The sequence below is a fragment of the Cinclus cinclus genome, chromosome 13 (genome assembly GCF_963662255.1).
Source record: "Cinclus cinclus chromosome 13, bCinCin1.1, whole genome shotgun sequence".
In the NCBI taxonomy this organism is placed as follows: Eukaryota; Metazoa; Chordata; class Aves; order Passeriformes; family Cinclidae; genus Cinclus; species Cinclus cinclus.
Window position 1 is genome coordinate 19123016 of NC_085058.1, and position 25282 is coordinate 19148297.

The 25282-nt window shown below is 47.8% G+C and overlaps 1 protein-coding gene across 1 annotated transcript; it reads left to right on the forward strand.

Annotated features, from left to right (window-relative positions):
* The first annotated feature begins 1333 nt into the window (after window positions 1-1333).
* On the forward strand, window positions 1334-25010 carry PLEKHO2 (pleckstrin homology domain containing O2). The gene is made up of 6 exons (XM_062501490.1): window positions 1334-1427; window positions 5892-6044; window positions 12195-12311; window positions 19220-19324; window positions 21215-21313; window positions 23583-25010. The coding sequence occupies exons 1-6, from the start codon at window positions 1419-1421 to the stop codon at window positions 24819-24821; spliced, it is 1722 nt and encodes a 573-aa protein (XP_062357474.1). The 5' UTR covers window positions 1334-1418; the 3' UTR covers window positions 24822-25010.
* The last annotated feature ends 272 nt before the right edge of the window (window positions 25011-25282 follow it).

The following is a 25282-nucleotide window of genomic DNA, read 5'->3' on the forward strand; positions in this document are numbered from 1 at the left end:
AGTACCTGCCATACCTATGCAGAAGAGCATTTAACCTGGAGGTAGAGGGAGTCAGACTTTTATTCTCCTTTCCTTCTTATTTTCTGTGCTGAGAACAATGGAGGCAAGGTTTGCAGAGGGAGGTAATGTCTTTTTTTAGACTGACTGAAATAATTAGAAGAAAAACCAGGCAGGCTGTTGGGTACATGAGCCCTCCAGCAGGCCTGAAATAGCTGCAGAAGTCTGCAAAGCTGAATACCAGTGGAGAACAATAGTTCTGAGCATGACTAGTGTTAACCAGTTCTGCTACCAAAGACCATTCCCCATCTGTTTTCCTTGGGTGAATGAGTGGCATTACCTCTCTGCCAAAATCCACTGTCCAGAGACCACCCCGTGGCCCAGAGCCACTGCCGTGGCCGAGGGAGCCACGTGGCTACATGGACCGGAGCCCTGGCCACTGCTCCATAGCGGCTTCATGAAGCATCCCTCGCCTCTCTACACCCTACACCCTGTCCTGCTGCTCCTGGGGCCTAAGCCGACCCCAGCCCCACGGACACTGCGCCACCTCGGATCCCGCCTCACCCTCGGGACCCCGCCCCACCCTGAGGACTCTGATTTCGGCACTGTCTTCCTACAGGGGTCTGGCCTGATCTCTTGGGACCCTCTCTGTTCCCAGGGGACTGTGTGAGACACCAGAGAGCCCCCTGAACTTTAGGACCTGGTGATTTCAGGGGTTTTTCTACCACGGGTTCTAGCCTGATCCCTGGGGACCTTGCCTGACTCCAGGAGCTGTATCTGACCCTGAACCCTGCCTAACCCTGGGAACCCCAACAGATACCGGGGGCCCTCTGATTTCAGGAATCCTCCGACAGGGATCTTCCGATTTCACAGACATCGTCCCACCACGGCGGTTTTGCTCCATGCCTGATGACCCTATCCGAGCCTGGGGGACCTCTCCCACCCCAAGCTCCATGTCCGGCTCCGGCTATCCCTCTCATCCCGGGTTATCGTGGCCCACCCCAGGGTCCATGTCCCACCCCGTAGCCGCCGTCTGACCGCAGGGACCCCGTTCATCCCCCTCTTCTGGGCTCGGTCCCCGCCCGTCCCGGGGGCTCCCAGCCCCACGTCGGCAGCGGGGGGGGAGCCGGGGCCGGGCCAGGCGGGGGGGCCGGGCCAGGCGGCGGCGGGGCCGGGGCCGGCGGCGGGGGCATCCCCGCCTCCTCGCTGGCAGCGCCGGAGCCGCCGGAAACCCGGCGGTGCTGCCGGTGCTGCCGCTGCTGCCGCTGCTGCCGCGGCTCCGGCTCCCCGAGAAGTTGTTGCGGAGGGAGAGCGGCGGGGCCCCGGCCGGCACCGCCCGGCCCGCCCGGCATGTCCGTCCGCCCGGAGCCCAGCGGGGCAGAGGGGCGGCGGCCGAGCCCCTGAGCGGGCGGCGAGGAGCCATGGAGCAAGTGAGTCCGGCCGGGAGCGGGGCGGGCAGCGGGGGTGACCCCGGGATAGGGAGGGGGGACCCCCGGGCCGGGCGGGAGAAACGCCTGCCGGGCCAAGGGAGAACGCACCGGGCACTTCGCGGTGTTTTCGGGTGTTCGCCGGCGCTGGGACATCCCGGCCCCGCTGCGCCTGCGGGACAGCGAAGGAGACCGCGGGGCGAGGGGTTCCCCATCCCCAGCAGACCCCGGAGCGTCGCGGGCAGAGTCTCGGCAGAGCATCCCCGCAGCCCTCGGGATGTCGGACCCGGCTTGAAGGGGCTGCCGGGCTCTGACAGAGCCGGGCTGGTTCCGCTCGGGCCACCCCGAGTGACTCCCGCTGGGGTGTTGTCCTGCCCTGCTGGAGCCGGGCCTGGGTCACATCACCAGCTTGGACATGTCTACGCACCTCCAGCCTTCCCCACTACTGTTCTGCTCCTCCCTTCTGTTTGGGACGGGCTAAACTCGAAGAAGGACAGTGGTGCTTCTTCTCCACACGGTTTTCATGTACATGAGATCAAAAACCCCAGTAATCTATCCCTGTGAGGATTGATTAAGATGCCACAAATTTGTTAGCAACTTAAACAGGTCGCTTTCTCCCCTCGTCTGGCCACGCAATTATTCCTACTTCCTCTCCTTGGATGAGGTTTTGCTGCTCATGCACAAAGAAAGCTCCCGGTAGGATGGACTGCCGGAGGACTTCAGGGTCTGTCTGGTACATGTGATCCCTGTAGCTGTGGCTTGTCTATCCCCCCTCACACCCCCTTATTTCAGCTCCCAACATTCTGTGGCAAGAATGAAAGCTCTTTTAAAACAGCAGGGAGACGGCAAAGCAGCCCAAGTTGGTAGTGACTGAGAGTTGTTATTATCCGCTGGCATCCATGAAATTAATCCACAGCAGAGAAACTGCTTCCAGCTGGCGGCCGCCGGCCAAAGGGGCTTTGCACCTACCCCAGCAATGACTGACTATCCCACGGGCTTCTCTTCTTGAGTGATACATGAATCCTCCAGGGATTGCTTGTAGAAGGGGTGTCAGAGGTAGTTCCCCAAGTTGCACGTGGATCTGAGCAGTTTGTTTCCAGTGAAACAAAACTATTCTGCTCCAGCAGGCTGGGGAGAAGTGGAAGTGCTAGGTTTTCGGAGATAACATGGAAAAGGAGAAAAAGAGTGGATATGTGGGGATGTAGGTTGTCTCCTGGGAGTTGTTCATCAGCACCTTGGTAGAATGGAGTGTGTGGTAAGTGAGATGCTTGATTGAAATGAAGTTGATATAACTGGCTAAGGCACTTTTGTGCTCTGTGTAACTTTAAAAGCACCACCGTGATTCAACTCCTGGGGGTTTGTTTTGTTGGAAGACATGAAGACTATGTGGGTTTGTGGGCCCATAAAATGCAGGGCAGGGGAGGGGAGAAAAAACTGCCTAGTTGTTAAATAAAAAGTCATCTTGTCTGATTTGGGTTCTCTGCTGAGCTGCAGAATGTGAGGCTAAACCAAGCTGAAGGAGTGGAACTTGTGTTTTACTTCTAATGCCACCATGATATAAAATGCAAAAGTGGCTCCTGTGGATTGGTTTTGGGAGCAATGTCTTTGGCATGAGCCCCCATTGGGATAACTTGGTTCTTCCTTCATTTACACTGGCTCACTTGGCTGATGTCAGGGGGCTTCTTCTCATGGAATTACCACAGGAATTAATCCAGCCCAAGAACACCCCAAGAAGGGTATCTTAATATTTCTTGTAGAATGCTCATATATTGACAACAACAGCTCATGTCTTTGTGTCATGCTCCCATTTTAATTGTGGAATTGCAGGCAGGGAACACAGGATGGACACAATGCCCTGCTGCCAGTGCCCTTCCTTGGCCAACCTCCCCTTACCAATTTGGAGTAGGGCTGGCATAAAAATAATCCGCAGAAATGACAGGAACCATATCTGAGACTCTTCTTGCTTTTGCAGGAACAAAATTCCCAGTTGAATAATCTGTTTTTTTATGTCTTTAAGCTGCAGGTGAGGGATTACAGCAGCTGTCTCCCCTCCATCCCTGTGTGGGATGTGCTGGGCACATGTGAGGGGGATACTCAGCATCCCTATGAGTGCTGGATCTCACCCCTCACATCTGTCTTGTAGTTGGGACTGGAGAAGGCAGCTCAGGTTCAGGTGACTCCTGTGCAGTGCAAGGGGCAGAGCCCTCTGCTTGTGGCTGTTGTCACCTGCTGAGACCAGCACTCTCCATCTCATTGCACCTTCCCTCACCTTCCCTCTCCTGGACTGCTCAGGTGGGGCTTGGAGTCATGGATCCTCTGTGTGGATGCTCCCAGATGCTGGCACAGCAGGAACTCCTGCCTGGTATGGAGGGTTCTCCCATGCATGGCTCCTTTCAGGTAGGGATTCCAGCTAGGGCTCCTGAGTGATCTGGGGAGCTCCAAGGCAATCCTTCAATGCCGAGAAGGGGAGGTGCCGTCCCTGTAAGACTGGAGAGCTAGACCCCAAACCAGCTCTGCTGTTGCTGTGCCTTATGCAGAGGTGCCAACATGAGCCCCAGCTCTGCTGGGGGAGGTTGTTTTTCAGAGGTAGATGTTAGGTGCTGTGTCTTCACAGGGAGTACTTTTATATTAAAACCAGAGTAGTTTTCACTCTGCAGGGCAGAGCATAGATAGACATATTTACCATATGACTTCAGCCTTTCTGCCAGGTGGGGGAAAAAAAAACCCAGCAAAAATTCACCTGCCAACCAATAAAAAAGCCTTAAAAACATTTTAGCGGTTGTTGGTCTGGACTCACTTGTATAAACTCTTCATACAGCTACATCCATATACATGTGCTATGAAGGATGTTAAAGTCCATGCCCAATGATCTAAAAATGACATCAAAAGGGTTCTCAATCAGGAAACCAGCAGGTCTGTATTTGTGCAGGAATTGATGTTAGCTGAAGTCACAGATCTTAACTGAATACAACTTCCTGGCAACCTAAAAAGTCAAGTTTAAAAAAAACCCACCCTATGTAGTCCCTCCATTTCCCGGAAAACTTTTTGATGCTCAGTCATCCTGTATTGTGGCCATTTCAGATGCAGCTCAGTACAACTGAAATAACTTCTGCAAAAGGCACCAAGGTTGTTACAGGTTTCAGCACAATTTTCTTTTAGGTGAAACACACGTTTATTTGAGTTTCTTTTCCCCAGTCTGCACCTGAGCCTACTGGCAAAGCCCAGACCCTTCCAGATCTTAGTGGAGGTCAGATTAAATGTGGGTAATGTGGGTACACTGGATGTTTAAGCTGTTTTTCTTTTTTTTTTTTTGTGGGTGCAAGCTCCTGCTTTGGAATAAGAGCTTACCCTGATGAAAGCTGCTGTCCAAGGGTGTGTTCAGTGGGAGTTCGGTGCATGAAAACAGATTCGTTAACAAGGCTCTCCTCCAAATTTTTGAAGCTCGTCCATACACACTTGCTCTGTTCTGGCTGTGGGAGTGTCCAGCTCTGACTCTGTTCCATGCGCTTGGGATTTTCTCATGTTATGAAACAAGATGTCTGAGCTCCAGCTGGTCCAGTTTGTGCAGTGAGGGCCATTTTGGAATGTTGGGGCCTGTCTTGTGACACATCCTCTTTTTGTGTGTCTGCTCTCTGATTGCTGCTATTACATATGGGGACATGGAGAAAACCAGGTCTGGGGGACAGTGGGGTCCCTGGGAGGAGGTGGGAGGATTTGGGATTGGCCTCTCCTAACAAATCACAAGGTTGGTGAGGTGATTGTGTAAGGAGATTTGGCTCAGTGAGGGATTCCCCTTGTCTTGCTCCAGGGAAATAGGCTTATTGAGGGGTCCATGGGGTGTGGGGAGCAGCAGGCTGCTCCCAGGGAGATGTACAGGGATCCTGCCTTTGCAAAGGCTCTTCCGGTACACTGGAGAGGAGGAAAGCTTTTATCTTTAACCTGCTGGGAACATTTTAGTGTGGATGTGGTGAAGTCCTGTCCCTCATGGCATGGATTTGCCCACAAGTGTTGGTTTGGGGATGATGATCAAGCATAGATGCCTAGAACAGAAGTTTGCAGAAGTGGCCTTGGACAAAAATATGAGTGTTGCTACTGATACCAGCAGAATCTGTCGTGCTGGGGTTCAACAGAAAGCTGGAGGAGCAAAGAGGAGAGGAGGCTGCTCTTTTTCAAGGTGCACTTGGTGCACAAGTGAGCAAGGAGCACCTCCCCAAAGAGGGAAGCAGAGCTTCTGGGGGAGGGAGCAGAGGAGCAATGTAGACTTTTTGCCATCCCAACAGTGTCTCCAGGGATGGCTGGGGTCTGTGCCCACTACCCAGTCCTGTGGGAGCTGGTTGAGTTTTCCTCTGGAAGGTGCCTGTCTCTCGTTGTGATGTGGTGGGGAGGGACCACACTTGGTGGGTGCCAAAATCTTCTCTGGGCTGTTTTTCTGATGATGGAAACTCCTTATGCCTTCTGTCCATGCAGGATACAAAGGAAGGGGTCTCAGAGAAACCAAAGTTTGCTCCAACTGCAGAGAAGTATGGCTGGATTAAAAAAAGCAGCGGGGGGCTCCTGGGACTGTGGAAGGATCGTTACATCCAGCTACGGAAAACACAGCTCGTGGTCTACGAGGATGAGGTATGGTCACAGCTCATGGCCTCGAATGAGGGGCAGGAGCAGGCTCCTGGGGACACATGCATGTCCTTGTGCTTTTTTACTCTTCCCTCCAGACCATTCCTTTTGAAAGGAAAGGAATCTCCAGATACCTCCAGGAAGGGTAAGGTCTGTAAAAGAGACAGCAGATGCATTTTAAATATATATTATAAATATTTTAGCCATTGAATATTTTGACAGAGCTGTTGCCAAAATAAAAAAATGGGGGGCAGGACATCCTGTGAGAAGGTGAACGGAGTAAAGCTTTGGGCGGAAGCAGGATATGTGCAATGAGGTTTTGGCTTTTGAAGGATAAAAGTGATTGTAGCAGGCTGACTTCCCACCTGCCACTTGAGGGGATGGCAGGCAACCCTGCAGCTGTTTGGCACCCCTCAAGCAGCTCAAATTGTTGCCAGCCAGACTCTTCAGGGTTTCTTTTTAGCCACTGAAGGATGCAGAATGAGATTGTGAGTGCTTGCTGTCCTCCTTAAGCACGGACAGTCTGGATTTGGCTCATCTTTTCCCTTTACTTGAGCCAGTTCTGAGCGAAGGACCCCTGGGAGCCTTGTCCTGGACTTCCCTAGATAAACTGCATGCCTTAAGTTCATGGCCGCACTTAGAGCTGTTTCCAGACAAATGAGGAATAAGAGCCAAGCCAAATCTGTCCCGCATTTTCAGGGGAGAAGAATGAAAAGTGCAGGGCTGGTCCTGCCAGGATGGAGAGGTGGCTTTGTCCTGAGTCAAAACCTCTTTCCTGGGCTGCAAGCAGCTTCTGCAAGAGCAGAGTTTGCCCCAGAAGTTAGAAATCACAGTGGCTCGTGTGTGCAGCAAGGTGGGGGACTGTGGTCTGCACAAGGACCACATGCTTGTGAGGTGTCTGGTCCAAGAGGATCTGGGTCATGTGTGGGCATCAGGATGATATAAAAGCAAAATCATGTAAAGCTTCATGTGCAGTGTGTCAAGGGAAGAAGAATGGGGAAATGTTTCAGCAGCTGCATTGCTGCGGTGGTTTCAGGAACAACAGGACTGACAGTGAGTTCAGTTCTCTTTTTTAAAAATCATACTCTTGCCTAAAAAAGATGATTTGTTATTAACAATTTAGTTTAAAGGGTACTACCTCTTCACTTGTGCTGAGCACTCCTGCTCTTCCCAAATCCCAAAGCTTTCTGTTGTCATTTGTACTTAGCTGTGAAATGTCATGAAGAGTGCAAGAATAATGACAGAAGTCAATGTCAGGTGATGAGCAGTTCAGAAGGCAGGAAAAGCAAGGGGGGTTCTCTTACCCAGAGGGATGCAGCCTGGTCCTGCAAACTGTTGACTCTCTGTAGATCATTTCCCAGTGCCCTGGACACCTGTTGACTCCAGCTGAAGTTTCAGAAACTCAAAGATTCAAAATCTGTAAACATGAAGTAGTTTTTCTTTCAAAGGGCATGCCTTTAAAGACAAGATACATGGAGGCTCTCATTACCACAAGGGAAAAGAAGGCTTTTAAAGTAAGATTAATTTTCACAGACGTTCAGAAGAAGGAAAAATCCCAATCATTTAAAGGTTTATTTTATTATCTCAACAAGGAAAATGGCATTTGTAACAACCAGCATAATGTTTTCTGGTAGCCTGCGGATTGTGGTAACATCCTGTAATAAATTGCATCTGTAAGCTACAGTAGCTGCAAGGTCCCATTATTGTAAATAAGGGATCATGTTAATATCTATAGGCTATTAAACTGGCTTACAGTGAAGTCAAATGTCTTAGGAGAGGAAATTGCTGCAAAATTATCTGGTAGCACAATAGGATAGCATGTGATTGTGCAGACTTACTACAGGGAAACCAAAGGAAATGGCAATTTTCTGCACTCAGGAGGGGTCTTGTTGCAACAGAATTGAGGCAGTTCATGTTTATTACTACATTTATCTTCCTTTAATGTGAGTCAGGGCAGTGTGGCTGTCTCTGTCTTACGAATGGGGAACTAAGTTTTTGAGATGGGAAGGGCTGATGTCTAAGCAGAGTCTGTGGTGCAGTGTGCTATGGTGGTTTGCATTTATGGAGTTCAAGGTGCCATTTTTCCCACTGGACCTTCTCCACATATCTGCTCTATGTGACCCTGGAGAAGGACACAGCATTCCAGACCATCCTCAGGCCAAAACATTTACAAATGGGATTGTTCAGTGCTTACTGAAAAAGAAAGGAGATAAAACCTCAGGCAACAGGAATAAAAGGCATATGTATCCTATATGTATCCTAAATTAGACTTAGATGGGTTAAATGGGGGGTCAGTTTCCATTTGGGAAGGCAGGTTTGGAGGCTGGGCATTTCAGTGGTCTGAGCTCTTCAGATTTCCAGGAACTGAGTAGTGCCTTGGACTCAGTGTGCTTTTCTCAGTCCCTCCCGTGTTCAGCCCTCACAAATGAAGGGTGCTAATGTTGCCTTTATCAGTTGTTTCCTATGCAGGCCACCTTGTTGATGCAGCTGCATGAGCCTGGCTGCACTTGTAGCTGAGGTTTAGGTGTAAAACAAGAGCAGAGGGGACAGCCAACACGAGATACAGACAAGAACATTGTACAGTGCTACTGAAAGTACAGTCTGAGCAGCACACAATACTGTATATCATCAGTAGCCATCTCCAGGAACGTGCTCCTGACCACCCTGGGAACATGTTCCCCAAGTTGCATCTGGCTGGGTTTGGTTTAAAGCAGAGCCACCTCCTGAAGGCAAGTGGCAAATGCCTATTGTGTTACCTGGAGCAGATGGGGTGAAAGTCACCCCGCATGGCTACAGGTTTCTTTCAGCTGATGGGGAATGAAGGGAGATGGATTTCATGTTCTCTGCTGTGCCTCCATCTACAGCACCCTGCATCTGTACCCTCACCTAAATGAAGGGGCAGTTAAGCACGATGTTTGTATTTTCCATACCCAAATGTCAGGAAAGGAGGCACTGATGCAAATACAGGACGCTTGGATCTCAAAAGATAACTGCTGTGTAGGTCTGCACAGAACCAAGCAGGTTCTTTTCTACCGGGGTTTCTTGTCTCTGCATATTCTTGCGAGAATAAAAAAACCTACAGAGAGCATCTGAAGACCAGGCAATCCTATATAGAGTGACTAGACAGATCAATATAATCACTTCATGGATTAGAAAGCATCAGTCTTGAGTTTGGATTTTTTTAGCCCCTAGACAGTGCAGCTAGTGCTTAGAGTTGTTTTCATGTTGTTTTAGGGTTTCTTTTCAAGTATATTATTTGATAGGGAAAAATCCTGCTAGATTCTAGGGATCAGAGGATCCACTTGGGGTTCAACAGTTGGACACTTAACATCTGCATTTTGCCCCTAGTAAAGTGATAGCAAGGTACACCCAAAACTGATTTGTTAAAACACTTTGAGAGCCTCAAATAGAGAAATAAATTATTATTTCAGGTCTAGACATTTTACGCTGAATGGAGGGTCTCAGCCCCTGAGTGAGTGTCAGTGAGAAGTTTCTTGCTGGGAATTACATCTTCATATAAATAAAAATCTCAGGGAATCTTTTCCCCTGACCTTTTAATAAACTTTTCATTAAGGAAGTTGTCTGCCAAGTGTGATTCTTTGCTTAAGCACATGCATTAATATGTCTAGGTGTTCAGTAACTTTCTTCTTATGGGCCAAGCCAACAGACACAGATATGTTTGTCACATTAACACCCATGAAGAGTTAATGGAATAGTTTTTCTGCATTAAATCATGAATGTAAGGGTACTGTACCAGGATTGAGCTTGTCCAGAACATGTGTCATGGCAAGACTCTGGAAGTGACCTTGTCTTTGCCCGGTGCTCAGTGTCCTCCAGGTCCCAGGAGGCTGAAGGGACCTGGGGACCTGCATCAGGGTCAGGTCTTTCGTTCTTTATCTTAGTGGTGCAGGACAGACATAAAGGATCTCTTTGTGACCCAGGTAGGCTCATAGAGAGGGGATGGCTGCTTGCCAAGGGTAAAACATAGACAAAAGCCCTATTCTGGTGCTCCCTGAACTCAGATGCTTTTCCTTTCCCTCATATTTGGAGTTTTTATATTTCTCTGGCTGCTTTCTTCCCTGCTTTCCCTGAAGAAAACTCACTTGTGAAGTTCAGGTCCCTGAGATGAAGGAGCCATAACTTGAACAGCCAAGGTGTCTCTGGGAGACAGTGTTCTGCATGTCCCCATCCTCTCTGCCCTTGTTCTCTGGCCAGGTCACAGTCCCCAAAGCCTTCCCAGGGAGAAGGCAGGCGGCTGGAAGGCAAGAGGCAATCTCACAGCAAAACCACATCTCTCCACCCTGCCAAGTCCCCTTGTTCCCCAGCTTGGTGTTCCACAGCTCTTAGGAAGTGGAGCACGGCTTGCTCGGGATCAGAGGAAGAGTTCCTGTCCAAGAGGCAGGACAGATGGCATGGATGAGGAGGGTGACAGGGGCTCTGCTGGGGACAGAGCTGCTCCTGGGAGCAGGGAGGGTGGGCAGGAGGCTTGAGGCTGGTCTGTGCTTAGAGTGCTACTGAGCTCTCTGCATCCTGAGCCCAGAGAAGGAGCTGGGAGCTGCACTGGCCCGTGCAGCAGGGCTGTAACGTGGGCGGTCGTCCTCCGAAGGCCAGGATGAGATCACCCATCCCCGAGGCATGTATTCCTGACCTCACCCTTCTCTGTCATTTGTTGGCTGCGGAGGGGTTATTATTTCCATCCCTGTCCTTTTGCAGTGACATTGCGATACCAGGATTGCAGCAGGAGCCTTCAAAGGGCCCGGTAGCGTCAGCAGGATTTTATCGGCTGGGTTTTAGGTTTGGACAGGATTAATCTTCTCCTAGTATGCGTTTTCCCAGTTCACATTCACCTACTCAGTGTTAAATGAAATAAACAGTAATGTCATTAAAATAATAAACCTAAATTAGATCCAGACGTCCATTGGTGGCTCAGGATTTGTTCTGTGTACTGGCATCAGCTCTGCTAGGCCCCCATCCCCAGATAGGAGGGTTAAAAAACTGAAACGCAGACTGAGTTCTGCACAGCGACTTAAATGTCAAATGGTAAAGGGAGGAAATTCCCCGCAGCCCACTTCCCTCTGAACTCTCCATTCCCTGCCTCCAGCCACGCAGCAGCTTCCTGGCTATGACATGTTTCCTCATCCCACACCCCCTTCTCTACTGCAGGAATTGCTAAATACAAACTCATACGGGCACAAGGAGCTGCCTTGGGAGCAGAGCCTGAACTGGGGGTGGTTATGGCCAGTGATTTTAATTCAGGATGGTACTGGAGGGGTTCATGAGCCATGCTGACTGTAGCACTTCACTGGCAAGAACTGCTCTGAGATTCTCACTGCTCATTTGTGCTTAGCAAAAAGGAGCTTTGGTCTCTGCTGGGCTACTGAGACATGAAGAATATTATCTCCCCAGCGTTACACTGCGATTCCTATTAGGGATGGTGCTCTGCAGCTGAACTGAGCCACGCACCACGTGTGGAATTTTAGTTATGTTACTGGGAGAAATGAGCCAAGATCGCGGCCCGCAGTCATCAGTGGAGATACTCCAGAGATAAATATTTCCCACTGAGATGCTGGCCCAGACAGTTTTGCTGGCTGTACTGGCCTGTATTTCCAATCCTAAGCATTTTGACAGCTCAGAGCGTGGCTGCAAGAGGACTGTGTCCATCACACATGACTCCTGCTAACCTTTGTGATGTGAGGACCAGTCTGCCTCAGCTCAGTGTGGCAGCAGGGCTCCCCTCTTATTCCTGCTCTGACTCAGGCTTCCTGAGGGGGCTGCTTGGACCATCATGATGCTTGTGTCATCTTCCCTGTGAAAAAGCAGAATCACATCTCCTCCTTTCATTGTGGGATGGAGGTAGTGTCGCTTCTGGCTGCAGATCCCTGGATGGGGCCAACTGCAATAGCAGAAGCTGGTGTTACTGTCCCCAACCTGTTATTTGCTCAGCCACTGTGGACCACTAGGCCTGTAGCTTAAAGACCAGGGTGCTTTCTTGATGAGATGCCAGCCTGATTTATGGGGCTTTCTGGCTGCATACAGGTTATTTTTAAGGCAGAAGAGCTTTTAGACAATTGCAAAGGGAAGAAATGCAGAATTTGATGGTCTATGATTGATTTCAGTGCCTCCTATTCATAATAACGTTTCATTCTCTCTCTGCAGGATGAACAGAAGTGCATAGAAACGGTGGAACTGGAGAGTTATGACAAGTGCCAGGAGCTGCGTGCACTGCTAAAAAGGAAAAATCGTTTCATTTTAATCCGCTCCCCGGGTAAGAAGGTAGGATTGCCTTTCTCATCACCCTCCAGTCTGCTAACTCCAAAGTTACTAAAGTTAACTTCCAGCCAGCTGTGCCCAGAGCAGATGAAAAACTATGAGACTGAGCTCCTTGGCAGCTGGGAAAAATCACCTGTAGCTCTGAAGGGTCTACAGTGTGTAAGAAGGAAAGCCACTGTCATGTAGATTTCTTTCTTGTCATGGGGAAAGGGTCTTCCTGTAGCTCAACTTTTTCATCTTGATTTTTTTTTTCCTGCCTTAGCATTTTCTTTCTTCCACTACTCCTTAAGAATTGGAGAATTATCATTCCCTATGGTTCCTCCATATCCTCTGATCACCTGTAGATGCTGCAGCTTTGCCCAAGTTCCAGTGAAATCAATAATTCCAATCCATGTACTGAGACAGTTCCTGGAGTTAGAGCCATTGATCTGAGAAGCTCCAGTGCAAAGTTGCTTGCAGCCAAACAGTTCCTAGGAGAAAAGATTTATTTTGCAGAATTCATGAAACCATACATCTGTAGCTTCCTGCACAGCATCTGGTTAGATCCAGAAGCTAAAATCCAGGCTGGCATTGCAAAGAGAGTATACATCCATCTGAGCACTGGGTGTATACAAGGACATCCTGCTTTAATTTCTAACTATATTCATCATCACTACACATCTTTGGATGTTCTCCTTAGCTCCTACTTGCATGTTATCCATTTCAGCATCTTTATGGGCTAGATTTCTTCATTGTTGCTTTGGGGTATCACACTTTACCTTCTAATTTCAATATGATTTTTTTGTTGTCAGAGTTCTTACTAAATCTCCCCATGCAAATCTGAAAAGTTGTGAGGGACAAAACACATTCATTTCCATAAGAAGATGAACAGGCAAAAATACCAACTTGCTGCATTCCCCCATCTCCATTTTGTTTAAATAAATGGAGATTGTTTAGTCCTTGTTGTCACTGTTGCTTATTCTTTCACTCCAGTCACTTAGTGTTAATTCATATAAGACCCCAGCTGAGTTCAGAGCACCATTGTGCTAAACTTCATTCAAAACAACAAAACAAGGACTTTCCTGCCCCAAAACCCTGGGCTAGTGAGCTCCAGCAAGAGTGCTGCAGCCCAGGACAGTTTAGGAAGGAATTCTTCCCTGCAAGGATGGTGAGGCCCTGGCACAGGTTGCCCAGAGAAGCTGTGGCTGCCCCTGGATCCTTGGAAGTGTCCAAGGCCAGGTTGGACAGGGCTTGGAGCAGCCTGGGACAGTGGAAGGTGTCCCTGCACATGGGAGGTAGGCTGAAACTAGATGTTTTTTGAGGTCACTTCCAACCCAGATGATTCCAGGATTCTGTGATTTTAAGTGTACACCTATTCCCAGGGAGGCAAATAATACCCAATAATACCTGTGTGCTCAGAGATGGGCAGCACAGTAGGAACAGGTATTATCTGCAAGTACATTACTGAGAGAGAATTGTGTAATAACTGCATATGTCTCTGCACTGCTCCATGAACCAGTACAGGGCGTGAGACCTGTTCCTAAACCTTTCATTTCTTGCTGTGAGAAAAATATGCCCAAACTGTGCCCAAAAGGGTAACTTCATCCTTTTGGCATGCTGGCAAGTTTACAGCTACCCTGTTTTTCATGACACTGATTCAATGGAGACCTAGATAGAGGCTACTTTTTATAAGGCTCTTTTGGTGAAAGGAAGGGCTTTTATAAATGAAAAGTTCCTTGTTTGTGGCTCCCCTCCCACCCTTCTTTTGGCTGGGGATCTGGTGAGGGTGTTGACACACAACATACTTTGGCAGATGTTAGCACAGGCTTCAATTAGGAGGCCAACGTACACAACTGTCCTTCTTCTGTTTTGAAATTGCAGCTGTGGCGATATATATCAGTTAAACATTTTCCATTTGGGAGGCTTGCTGCCATCCACAGTTTAAAATCACCCTGTGAGCCAGCTTGCCAAGCCCTGCCACATCTTGCTAGGGTTTGTGTTTTTTTCACCCTCTCCTGAGCATCATGCTGAGGAATGAGTTTGAGTGACTTAGGAACAAGCTAGGAAAGGCCATTTCTGTTTCAGTGCACGCATTTTGAACACAGGGAACCCAGTTAGTTGTAGGGGATTCCCAGTTTAAATCTTGGATGGGATATTTTTGAGCAGAGATGAATCAGTCAGTTAAAACTACTCTGCAGCTGAAGTTGCACCTGAATAAATAAGATGTCCTGCTAAACACTGTTCGTTGATGAATATAACCCAGATTCTGCTTGGCCTGTTCACAAGGATGACATTTTTGTTCAGCTGTGACAATATGAGCATGTCACACGCCTGCACTGGTAGAAAGAAAGCACTGCCCCCTGAGCTTCAGTTCTTCAATGAAGGAAGCTGGCAATGTGCAAAAGCCTTGCTCTGCTTAGAAATCTCAAATGCTTCATTCTGTCCACAGCAATTAAATGAAAACTTCTGGATGCAGAGAGCTGGGCTTCTAAGAAAGGGCAGCAGCTTGGCCTGGAGGCTTTAAAATGTACTACTCACAATGCAAAAAAGCAGTGTAAATGGTGCTTGGTGTAAACTCTGAAAATAACAGAGATTAGCACAAGTCTGGTGTTCAGTGGATCTGAAAAGCTTCAGCTGCAGGGAAGTATTAATATTGGGAAGAGGGTGGTAGTAAGGAAAGAGTCCAGCAGCAAGTCCTGCAGCTCCCCATGGAATCGTCCCACCTGTAGTCAGGGATGGAAACTTCCATTGCTTATTTTTCCCTCCATCAATTTTTGAGGTACCTGGAACTGCCTTCACCAGGGGCCCAGCCTGGAAGCTGCAGTAGAATGCAGTGAGGCTTGGGGGAGTCTGCTTCTGGGGTCTGCTAGTCTGGCAGAGATGCTGCATTATTCCGAGGGATGATGTAGCTCTTGGTTCAGCTACAGAAAACCACCAGAATCCTCTGACAGTAATCTCATAGAAACATGTAATGGTTTGGGTTGAAAGGGACCTTGAAGATCACCTAGATCCAACCTCCCGTCATAGGTAGGGAGTCCCCTCCTTTTCCCTTCATGATATAACCTGACAAAATCATGTAGAAGAAGGCAAGAAATTACCTCCCATCTGGCAGATGCACTCATGATAGTTTAAGATACAGCAGATGCAGATAGTTTAAGTGCAGCACTTCTGCTGCACTCTTGATAGTTCAAGATGTTACTGAGCCAGCTCTGCTCCAGCTTCTGCTGGAGGTGACCACCCTGTACCAAAAGTCAGCAGAAGGGAACACATCCCCCCCAGCAGTTCTCAGGCAATTCACAGTTCCAGTTTAGCCCAACCGAACCATGCTTTGCACTGAAACAGATAAGGACCGCTGAAGCACAGGTTGTGCCACCTACCTCTGCAGCAGATCTGCAGAATTGCTCAGCAAAGAAGTATTGGTAACAGTCTTAAACTGCAGCTACACAGCTCTCCAGAGCTTGTCTGTTAAATCACTTAGCACAGGTACAACAGACTGACCCCAGGAACACTTCTCTTTCCTGGAAGGCAGGCTGAGCATTGCCATCAGACTGTCAGTGCTGGAGAAAACTGATGTCTCAGGGAGGACAAGGAGCAGTGGGGAAGCCAGGGCCCGCTGCCGTCACGGATAGTGATCCGTGTGGGAGCTCTTGTTGCCTGACATCTCGGCAGTGATTCAGCAGGAGCTGACCGCCTGTGCTGTGCTCTGAGTAACTGTCAATAAATTGTGTAGCCTGCATTCATGGCTCACAATGGTCACTAGGTTTGGCCATGACAGCTTTTCCTGGCACACCAGCCTGTTGTTTATTGTATGACTCAGTCTCATCTGGCTTAGAAAGAAGGAGTGCAAATGTGTTACCCTGCCTGCTGCCATCTCATATTGGTGTCACTGACTCTGCCTTAAATTCCTGCTGGAGAGCAGACCCTTGCTAATGTTTTGTAGGAAATATCCATCTTTAGAGGCATCTGCCAGTATCTGTAAATATTCAAATGAGTAAAGATACAGACAAGAGAAATTAATTTGTTCATTGTTTGTTGAGAGCCTGGGAGTCTCAAACTACTGTGCAGGAGTCCCAGTGAGAGGCAGAACTGAGACCAGCTTCTTCCTGCCTCTCCTCTGCAGCTTCATGCTTTACATAGAGCTTTGGGTGACGGGTGATTCCTCTCCTCAGTGCCTTGGCCGAGGACAGGAGCCACAGATGGATAGAGACAGACCAGGCACTGCAAGGTAACAAAGAGGCTGTGACTGGCCAGCAGCCTAAGCACAAGCCTCGGAGCCCCAGCAGCCTGACTCTGCCTTGATGTCTGCGGGTGTGTTATAAAAAATAGAGAAAAGGTTTCTAAGGTACCTGGGCACTGGGAAGAGCCTGCCCCCCTGTGTCACAGCCCCAGGGAACTGTGCAAAGAGGGAGCAGGGCTGCAACATGAGGCTGGCACTGCCCACACTGCCCCGTGGGTCCCTCTGTGCTGCTCTTCCTCCCTCACCCAGGTCCCTTCTGCTGTCACCATGAGTCCCTTTCTCTCACCCATCCACTGGATCTGCATTTGATGGCAAAGGGTTGCATGCCAGAGGGACATCTCAGCTTCTCATTAAGGAGGAACCACCCCCCTGAGGTTAGTTCTGCTCTGCCACAGAGTTGCTCACACCGCTGCTTAGTCACAGTCTGGGAGGCTTTATTTGGAATGAGGCGCAGAAAGTGGCATTGGAAGAGGAAGCTTGAAGTGAGGCAGGAATCCTTCTCCTGAACATCATGTACGGAGATTTCTAAACCCTGGTGCAGGCTGCCAGGTCTTTGCCAGGCAGTGCAGCAGCTCAGCTGCTCACAAGTAGAGCTTTCTCATAAGCTTTTATAATCACAAAGCTTTGGGGCAAAATAGTTTCCAAACAAAAAAAGTTTTTAAGCACAAACAAAACCAGGCCAGCTCGGACTAAAACAAAATCTGGCTGTTGCTCTATTTTGGAGCCTTGCCTTCCCTTACATTCCCTGGTTAGAGTGGCCCTTCTGCATCCCAGACAAAGGGCTCTTTTTCCAAAGGGCTGTGGGTCAGGCCCTTAGCTCCCCTCTGAGCTCTCAGGAAGGCATGTGGTCCCGTCACCTTACATGCAAACTGATCGAATAAAGAATCTTTCCCCAAATTACTCCTTAACTCCCTGCTTGCCATGCTGGTTGTGAGTGTCTGGCACTTGGCAGTTGTGATGTAAATCCATGGCACTGAGATGAGAAAAATACAGAAGAGAAGAACACTTGGTTTCTAACAGCAAGAGTGGGTGTAGGAGATCAGGCTTTAGTTCTGCAGAATTTCTGATGGTCCCTTCAGAAGTTGCTGAGATCCAGAACAGTTACTGCTTTGTTGTGCCATGCATGAACAGGGAGCTGCTAAGAGCACTCGATTGTCAGTGACCATTAGCTTTGTCCCTCTCATTTAATGTAGTCCCTGTTTTATATAGACACTGCTGTGATTTTGGAATGTGGGGCCTCATTTACAAAAATGCTGAGGTTACAACTGCTCTTGAAGGCAATGGATGTTAACTACCCCAAAAAAAAACTACTGCAGGCAAACCCCCCATGAGGCTGTCTTTTGAACAAGCTTCTCTGTAGCCCACTTCTCCACCTGTAAGAGGTGGATAATTTCAGTTGCTCTGAAAAAGAATTTGTGAAGCCCCCCCAGATACTGTAGTGATAAGCAGGAAATAAAAAAGACTGTCAGGGGAATCAGTAATTCTGTTTTTAGGGCAGGGCTGGAGCAGAGTGAAATCAATAAGACATATTGACCCAGGAGAATAAAACACATGATGGAATAACTCAGTAAGAAGTGCCACCCTGTTGCTAGGGATGGTGCTAGGGATGGCACACAGCAGGCTGACATCCCTACAGCCCAGAAACACTGGGAGTGTTTAACTTATAAGTGCTTCATTTTGCAATGTTGCTGATGTCCTTTAGCACAGGATTATTCCTGTGTGCCTGTGCAGTGTGGATTAGGGCACCACATGGAGCTGATTGGATCCCATCTGGTCTGCCATGGAGTCACCTGTAAAGTGAAGATGATATTTCTCTCACCTGAAGTGTACTCTGGGGCAAAGCTACATAGTACTGGTGAGGTGCTCAGAGAAAACAGCAGTGAAGAAAGTAACACCCTGCTTATTGTCCCTGCTGTGGGAAAGAAGAGATTTGAAACACTGAGCAAAGCCATGGGGCTGTCCTGGAAGAAGGGAAGAGCTGGCTGGCTGGAGGACAGGCCATACAATTACCCATCCTCCCTCCTTATTTGTGACCCATACTTCTTACCAGTTCCCTCTTATATGGCCAGCTCTTCCTTCTTTTTGGGGCAGCTCTTCAGACCCCAGAGAGTACCCGTCTGCAGTGTTCACTGCTGGATTTCATTTGCAAATAGAAAAGGATATGGTGAATTTTTGCACTTACATTGCTCTTATGCCTCATCATGTCTATGCCCAGCTGAGTCAGGGTTAGAGCAGCAATGTCAGTATCCCACATTCCTGTATCAGTTCTGTTCTGCAGAGCCACAGCAACAGGGAAGCAGGCAGAGCCCACTGCATGCAGTCTTCCCGTTCCTTGTATTCTGGGGGAAGTGAGAGATAAAGTATTTTACTCCATCTAAACCAGCCAGTGTGACTTGGACTTTCAATCTGACTCTATGCATTGTGACCATTTGCTCTATTCACTGATGCTCCAAGAGCTATTTCAAGTGTTTTGCAGAAGGAAGAAACTTACTTTTTTACTACTTTAGTAAAACTACAACAAAAAGCTGTCCAGCATAACAAAATCCTGTTCATGGGAGCTATGCCAAAGCACAAAGGAATCTGTAGTTTAAACACAGGCTAGGACCGGATGTTATATAGATACTGAAGTGATTCAGAGGTACCTCTGGTCCTGACAAGGAATGCTCAGGCAAAAATTCTCTCTCTGCTCTTGCAGGTTCATGATATCAAATTTCAAGCTCCAACTTTGGAAGAAAAGGAATCGTGGATAAAAGCTCTTAATGAAGGGATCAATAGAGGCAAAAACAAAGTATTTGATGAGGTAAGTGAAACAGTTTTCAAACTCCTATGTTTCTGTGTATTGTCATCCATCACTCATTAAGCTAAAAGCAGAACTTGCCTGAACCCCTGTCCTCCCCATCCTTCCTGCATGTCAGCCATTGTCCAAGGAAAGAGAAAGGTGGTGTGCTAGGTAGGGCAGGTTCCTTCCCTTCAGAGCTTGCGATCAGAGGATTTCTGGGAGTCCCCCTCTCCCAATGAAAGCGGCTGGTGTAGAGAACCAGCTGCAATGCTGAGCTGTGTAGAGCTGGGATGCAGCCTGGAGGGACTCATCTTGCCCACACTGCCATGATTCTCAGCACAAAGCAGCCTGGAAGTGGAAGAACTTGGTTAGGACATAGCCCAGTCTTCAGAACTATAAAAGTTTGAAGTGACTCAGTCCACCAGCTATTCTGCCTGCAGTCTGGAGAGAAGTCTGGTGGAAAGTTATTCCAGGCCAAACCTGCCTGCCTCTCAACTGGCCCCAGCACACCTGCACTTTCAAATTCTCCTCCCATCCTGCTGCACAGAGGGCAGGATGAAAGTTGCACAACCTAGAGCCTGTTTAACCTTGCCCTGCTCCCTCTTAGTTTGTAAATCAGCTCCAAGCTAAACCAAAGGAGCAGCATCTCTTCTGCAGTTCTTTCAGTAACTGAAAGGAAGTGAACAAAACCATCACCATGGGAATGAAACAAGAAAAAATGACCAGGGCAAGGAGGGACAAAGCAATCAGCAAAACTGTTTAGCAAAGGAAACCAAAGCAATGAGTAAGTTTTGAGAAAAGGGCTAACTGGTATAGATATGTTAGAGGTGTAAACTGTGAGAGGTTGGCCTTGCTTTCATTCAGCAGAGGGCAAAAGCATATGAGTACAGGGGGCGGTGAATTCTGCACACCCTTCAGCAGCACAGCAAGGTGGGATCTCAGATCACCTCCCTATCCTGTGATGTAGGGTTATCCTCCTTACAGAGGGAGCCAGCCTCTAATTCTCATTCATTCCAGTAAGGATCAAACCTCAGATTTAAAGTGTTTCCACACAGGCCAGGCACAGGCTAATGGGTCAAGCCCTCAGCTGGCTTGGATTATCTGTTCTCCCCTGAAGGAGATGAAAAAAACCACTCTTCCATACCAACCATTTTTCTCTTTAAATCCCTATTTCAACCTCACCAGCTTTCCTTTTGTACAAACTTGTGGTACCAAGGACACACAGATGTTTCAGTGTCCCTGGTACACAGTGTCACTGGTGCTACCCCTCCATGAAGAGCAGACTCCAGCCCTTGAACATCAGTGTGGGTGGATGGTCATAGGGCCAGCACAGAGAAATACCTGTCAGGGCACTGGGACCTCCCTCTTTAGGAGTGTGAGGCAGTGTATTTCTCATCCGATTCCAGGAAATAAATTTGTTAATTCAGCTGGAGCTGCAATTAATCCAGGTCACTGCTCACACCTTCACCTCAGCATCCTGCAGTCATTAGAGCTGTGGAAGGGAAGGGCTGTAACAAAGTCCTGCTGATACAGTTCACAGTCAGGTCACGGTTATTAATGAGCTTTCACCTTAAGATGGAAACAGCAGTTTCGGTGCTGTGTTCTGCCACATGCAGGAGCTGGTCCAAGCACAGGGTGCAGTGAGGACAAAGCTCCTTGTGTCGTTTTTTCCCTGCCTCTTAGGTGGAGAGAAGTTCAGCCATTGCAAACCTCTGAGACCTTAAATATCCATCACATACATGCAGGGCTTTGCAGGCAGGCTGTAACTGAGCTCTGAGCTAAAGACTAGTGGTGAAATATTCTCCAAATGATTCACCATTTCATGTGTGACAGTGACAACTTTATAGACATATCTTGAGAAATTAATGACCCTCTTCCTTTTTTGTTTCCCTCCTCCTCCCCCTGTTAAAGGTGAAAGTAGATGAGAGCCTTTCCTTGGACCACGTGACTCGGGACAGGGTGAAGGTGTCCCATGGACGTCGGCCACCCACGAGGAGTCACCTAAAGGAGGTAAGTACACCCTGTTGGCATGAGCCACCCCACCAGCTGGGATCACAAGAGCTGCTCCTTCCAGTCAGGTTCCAAACCCCAGGGGAAACCCCAGGGACGGACAGCCCAGAGAAAGTTGACAAGGGAAGCAACTTCCTGCAGGAAAGACTGTGCCAGCACCTCTCTAATGAAGCTCCAGGTTCCCATAGATCTCTCTCTGGTGCAGCATGTTACCATGTATTTAGCTTTTCATAACTCATAAGCTGCTTCACCATCTGGTCAGAGCCATTAGAGTTTCATTTCTGTCAGAAGAGACTGAAGCTCCCATATCTGTTTTCAAAGATGTGATAATTTTGTAGCCACAGTGGTCTAAAGGTAGAAGAACTGCATGGTCCACGAGGAAAAGCTATATTTTTATTAGGCTAACCAGAGAAAGCAGATGAGCTTTCAAGCTTACATGCCCTTCCCTAGGTCTGAAACAGAATACATTATTCTCCCAGGCAGTTTTATAGACTAACCTGTCTACTTTTAACTGATTTTCTGAGTCTGTCACTTAAAAAAAAAAAAAAAAAGAAAGGAAAAAAACCCACTATTTCATTTCCAGGGGAGAGGTTCTTGCTAATGTTTGATTCCTGTGATTTATGAAAAAGTTTCTACAGACAGATTGATATTTTAGCAGAGCATTAATCGCAAGCAAGGAAGGTTTTTAAATCAAACCTTCTTTCTTCAGACTTCCAAGACTCTGATTTATGTGCCTGCACAACACTCAGATGACCCTTGTGCAGAAAATGAGATACCTTGAGACTTTTTACTTTGCATAGAAATGGAGGGAGAGTGTCTTTCCCAGAGAAATGCATGAGAATGAATCATAGATTCCCATCCTCCAGAAAACCGCAGAAGAAAACATGACAAAAGTCACAGCAACAATGAAGTGTGGATTCTGTTGCCCAATATGGGTTCAGTAAGGTGAGGAGCCCTTCCCTAGGCACTAAAAACATCTCTCTTCCCAGCTCAGATCACTATTTTCACGAGATACCTCAGAGGTTAATACCTCTAAGACTTCTCACCCTCAGCCAAAATCAGGGGAAACTGGCTTACAAATTTAGCAGCAGGAATGAGGGGGTAGAGCCTGCAGAAAGATGTGTATCATGGTTGCTGGCTGCAGATTCATGAAGGAAATGGCATGAACATGGATTTTCAGTGTTAAAAGCAGCCCAGGTAAGGATGGGTGAGGGCCAAGCTGCCAGGATGCAGCTTGCTTCCATTTCTCTGATGGGCTAGAAAGGCAAAAAGAGGCTTTAATCAAACTCTCTGCACTGCAGGAGCCTGGCCCTGGCTGCAGCTCTGCCTTTGTGTGCTTTTGGGTTCCCTCACACAGGAACTGTCACTGTGGTTCTCCCTGTGGGGCACTGAGTTTACATGCTGCAGTGTCTTTGCTAAGTCATCCTTTTTAGGAAAACCTTCCTACTAGTGAGATTTGCACACAGCCTGTGGTCTGAAGGATGTTTAACCAGATGAGGCTTGGCCCAGGTCAGGCCAGAATGATGTCAGGTTGGAAGAAGCAAGCAGAAGGCAACAGGATTGCAATCCCTGGCCAAGTGATCTAAAGATCAACTTGGTTTATGCCACACTCAACAACAGAAAAGTGAGCCTTTGGGGAAGCACATTGTAAATGAAGGGGGTAAAGGGATCCCACTACCTCAGGACAAAGAATAGAAAGGCAGAGCTTAACACTAGTGCCCACAGGAAAACCACGAAATTAGGTTATTGTGGAACAGGCTTTAAGGTGTTCTTTTCAAAGGAAGTAGTAAAATAAGTTCTGCACTTTTCTTAGAATAAAGGGTTGCTTTGGGTTGGAAGGGACCTTAAAAATCATCTGCAAGGGCAAAGAACTTTTCACTAGATCAGGTTACTCAGAGTCCCTTTCAGCCTGGCCTTGAACACTCCAGGGATGGGGAATCCACAGCCTCTCTGTGCCAGGGCCTAACCACCCTCATAGTGAAGAATTTCTTCTGAATATCTAAACTAAACTTTTCCTCTTTCAGTGTAAGGCCATACCTTCTTGTCCTATCACTTCATGGCTTTGTGAAAAATCCCTCTCCAGCTGTCTTGGAAGCCCCCTTTAGGCACTGGAAGGGACTTTAAGGTCTCCCTGAAGCCTTCTCCTGGCTGAACAGCCCCAACTCTCTCAGCTTGAAGCAGCAACCCCTTGCTTGCCATGCTGGTTGTGAGGGTTTTGCACTTCAAATTGAAGTTAGATATTGAAGTTAGATACTCTCTTATTTTTCAGGCTGCCAAGTGTACATCAGACGGCATCCTGCGACTAGATCTGGATATAGTAGACAATGGACCACCAACCTTTGATTCCACTATCGGTGAAAGTGACAATGAACCACCTCAAAAAGAAACTCCAAAACCCCCTATGCCACCTACAAAACCCACTGGCATGAAAGAAAACCAGGAGGCAGAGAACAATGTTCCTGACCAGGAACATAAAAACCCTCTGTCTCCTCTACTGCCTCCAGATAAGAAGCTTAAGGAAGGCATCACACCAAAGGACAGTGTAAATGCCGTGGAAGAGGACTCTGTAAATTCAGAGGAGAACATGGAAGAATCCCAAGCACCAACTGAGGAGAACAAGGAGAACCTCTTTGAGATCAGCAACAGGGTTGTATCAAAAGCTCCAATTCCACTTCCTAAGAGTGTGCCAGACAAGCTGAAAGTAGCTTGGGACCAACCAACCATTGAACCTAAAAAGACAGAAGACTTGGAATCATCAGGAGATGATGGCAAAGACAACGTGGATGAGATTGCTGTTGCAAATGTTTCAAAGCCTCCTGTTCCTCCTAAGGTTTTGCCAGAGAAAATGCTTACCACAGTGAACTCCAGCCATGGTGACCTGGAAGCTGGGGGCTGGGAGGAGCAGGAGTCTGGCAGCTCCAAGCCCCCAGTGAATGGGATCACAGCCAGAGAGGTAGCAGAGTTCACATCCCTGACAGCTGAAACAGAAGAAGGAAATGGGAGGACCGCAGCCGAGAAGGAACAGCAAACTTCAGCAGAAGAGACAGAGACTTCCTTAGCTACAGAAACAGACCATGAGAGTGTAAAAGCAGCTATTGAGAAGAAAGATTCTACAGAAAACACTTCAGGTCTCAAGCTTCGCTGTTCTTCTCTGGGAGACTTGCTCTCTGATTCCAGAAATAAACAGAGAGCACTTCCAGACCAAGGTTTCCCCAAGGATCCCCATCAATGCTTAGCTAAAATGGAGGAGAAAGTTGCTAATGAAAGGGAAAAGGCAGAAAAGCTTCTTCAGAAGGTTTTACGTGAAGGGTTGGAACAGGCTCAGGAGGGGAATGGACCCCCAGTGGTGGCAGAGACGTTGCTCAATGAGGCAGTAGAACAGCTTCGGCAAGCTTCACAAGTTTTGCAAGAAATTAAAGGTCTTGGAGAACTGAAAAAAGAAGGAGCACAGAAACAGAAAGAAAAGCAAAAGGATCTAGTGACTCTTTATAGGAGAAGTGCTCCCTGACACACTCTGCAGAGACTTCTTTCCCAAAATTAAAGCTAAACATCTGCATTTATGATTTGTACCATTGCTAGGCCAGTGTTTCAAGATGGTGTTTTGCTGTGCATGCACCATGTTTGTGGGACAGAATTGAGCTTTCAGTTAGAGCATCTTTCTTTCTTCATGTTGTACATACCAGTCTGTTTCTAATCCTCTTAGCACAGCAGAAGGTTACAGGACAGTGAACAGTTTCAAAAAGTGAATTGTCTTTAAGGATTCTGTCCAAAGTCCTTTCAATGGATCAGGCCTTAAAAATTACTGGTAATCAGACCAAACCAGATTTTTTGAAAGGAGCAGAATGGCTATTCTAGCAAAAGCCCCTGTTTCTCTGTATTTACAGACAAGCAAATACCAAATTACACTGGCACCTATCAGGTTTTCCCAGTTAAATCATTTAAGGATAAATGTAGTCAGTGTTTGTTTGC

Bases quoted from the DNA above. Each gene is read 5' to 3' on its own strand.
- PLEKHO2 (XM_062501490.1), top strand. The intron at 12,312-19,219 runs GTAGGATTGCCT...CTGCTCTTGCAG, and splicing joins TCCGCTCCCCGGGTAAGAAG to GTTCATGATATCAAATTTCA. The intron at 19,325-21,214 runs GTAAGTGAAACA...CCCCTGTTAAAG, and splicing joins AAAACAAAGTATTTGATGAG to GTGAAAGTAGATGAGAGCCT.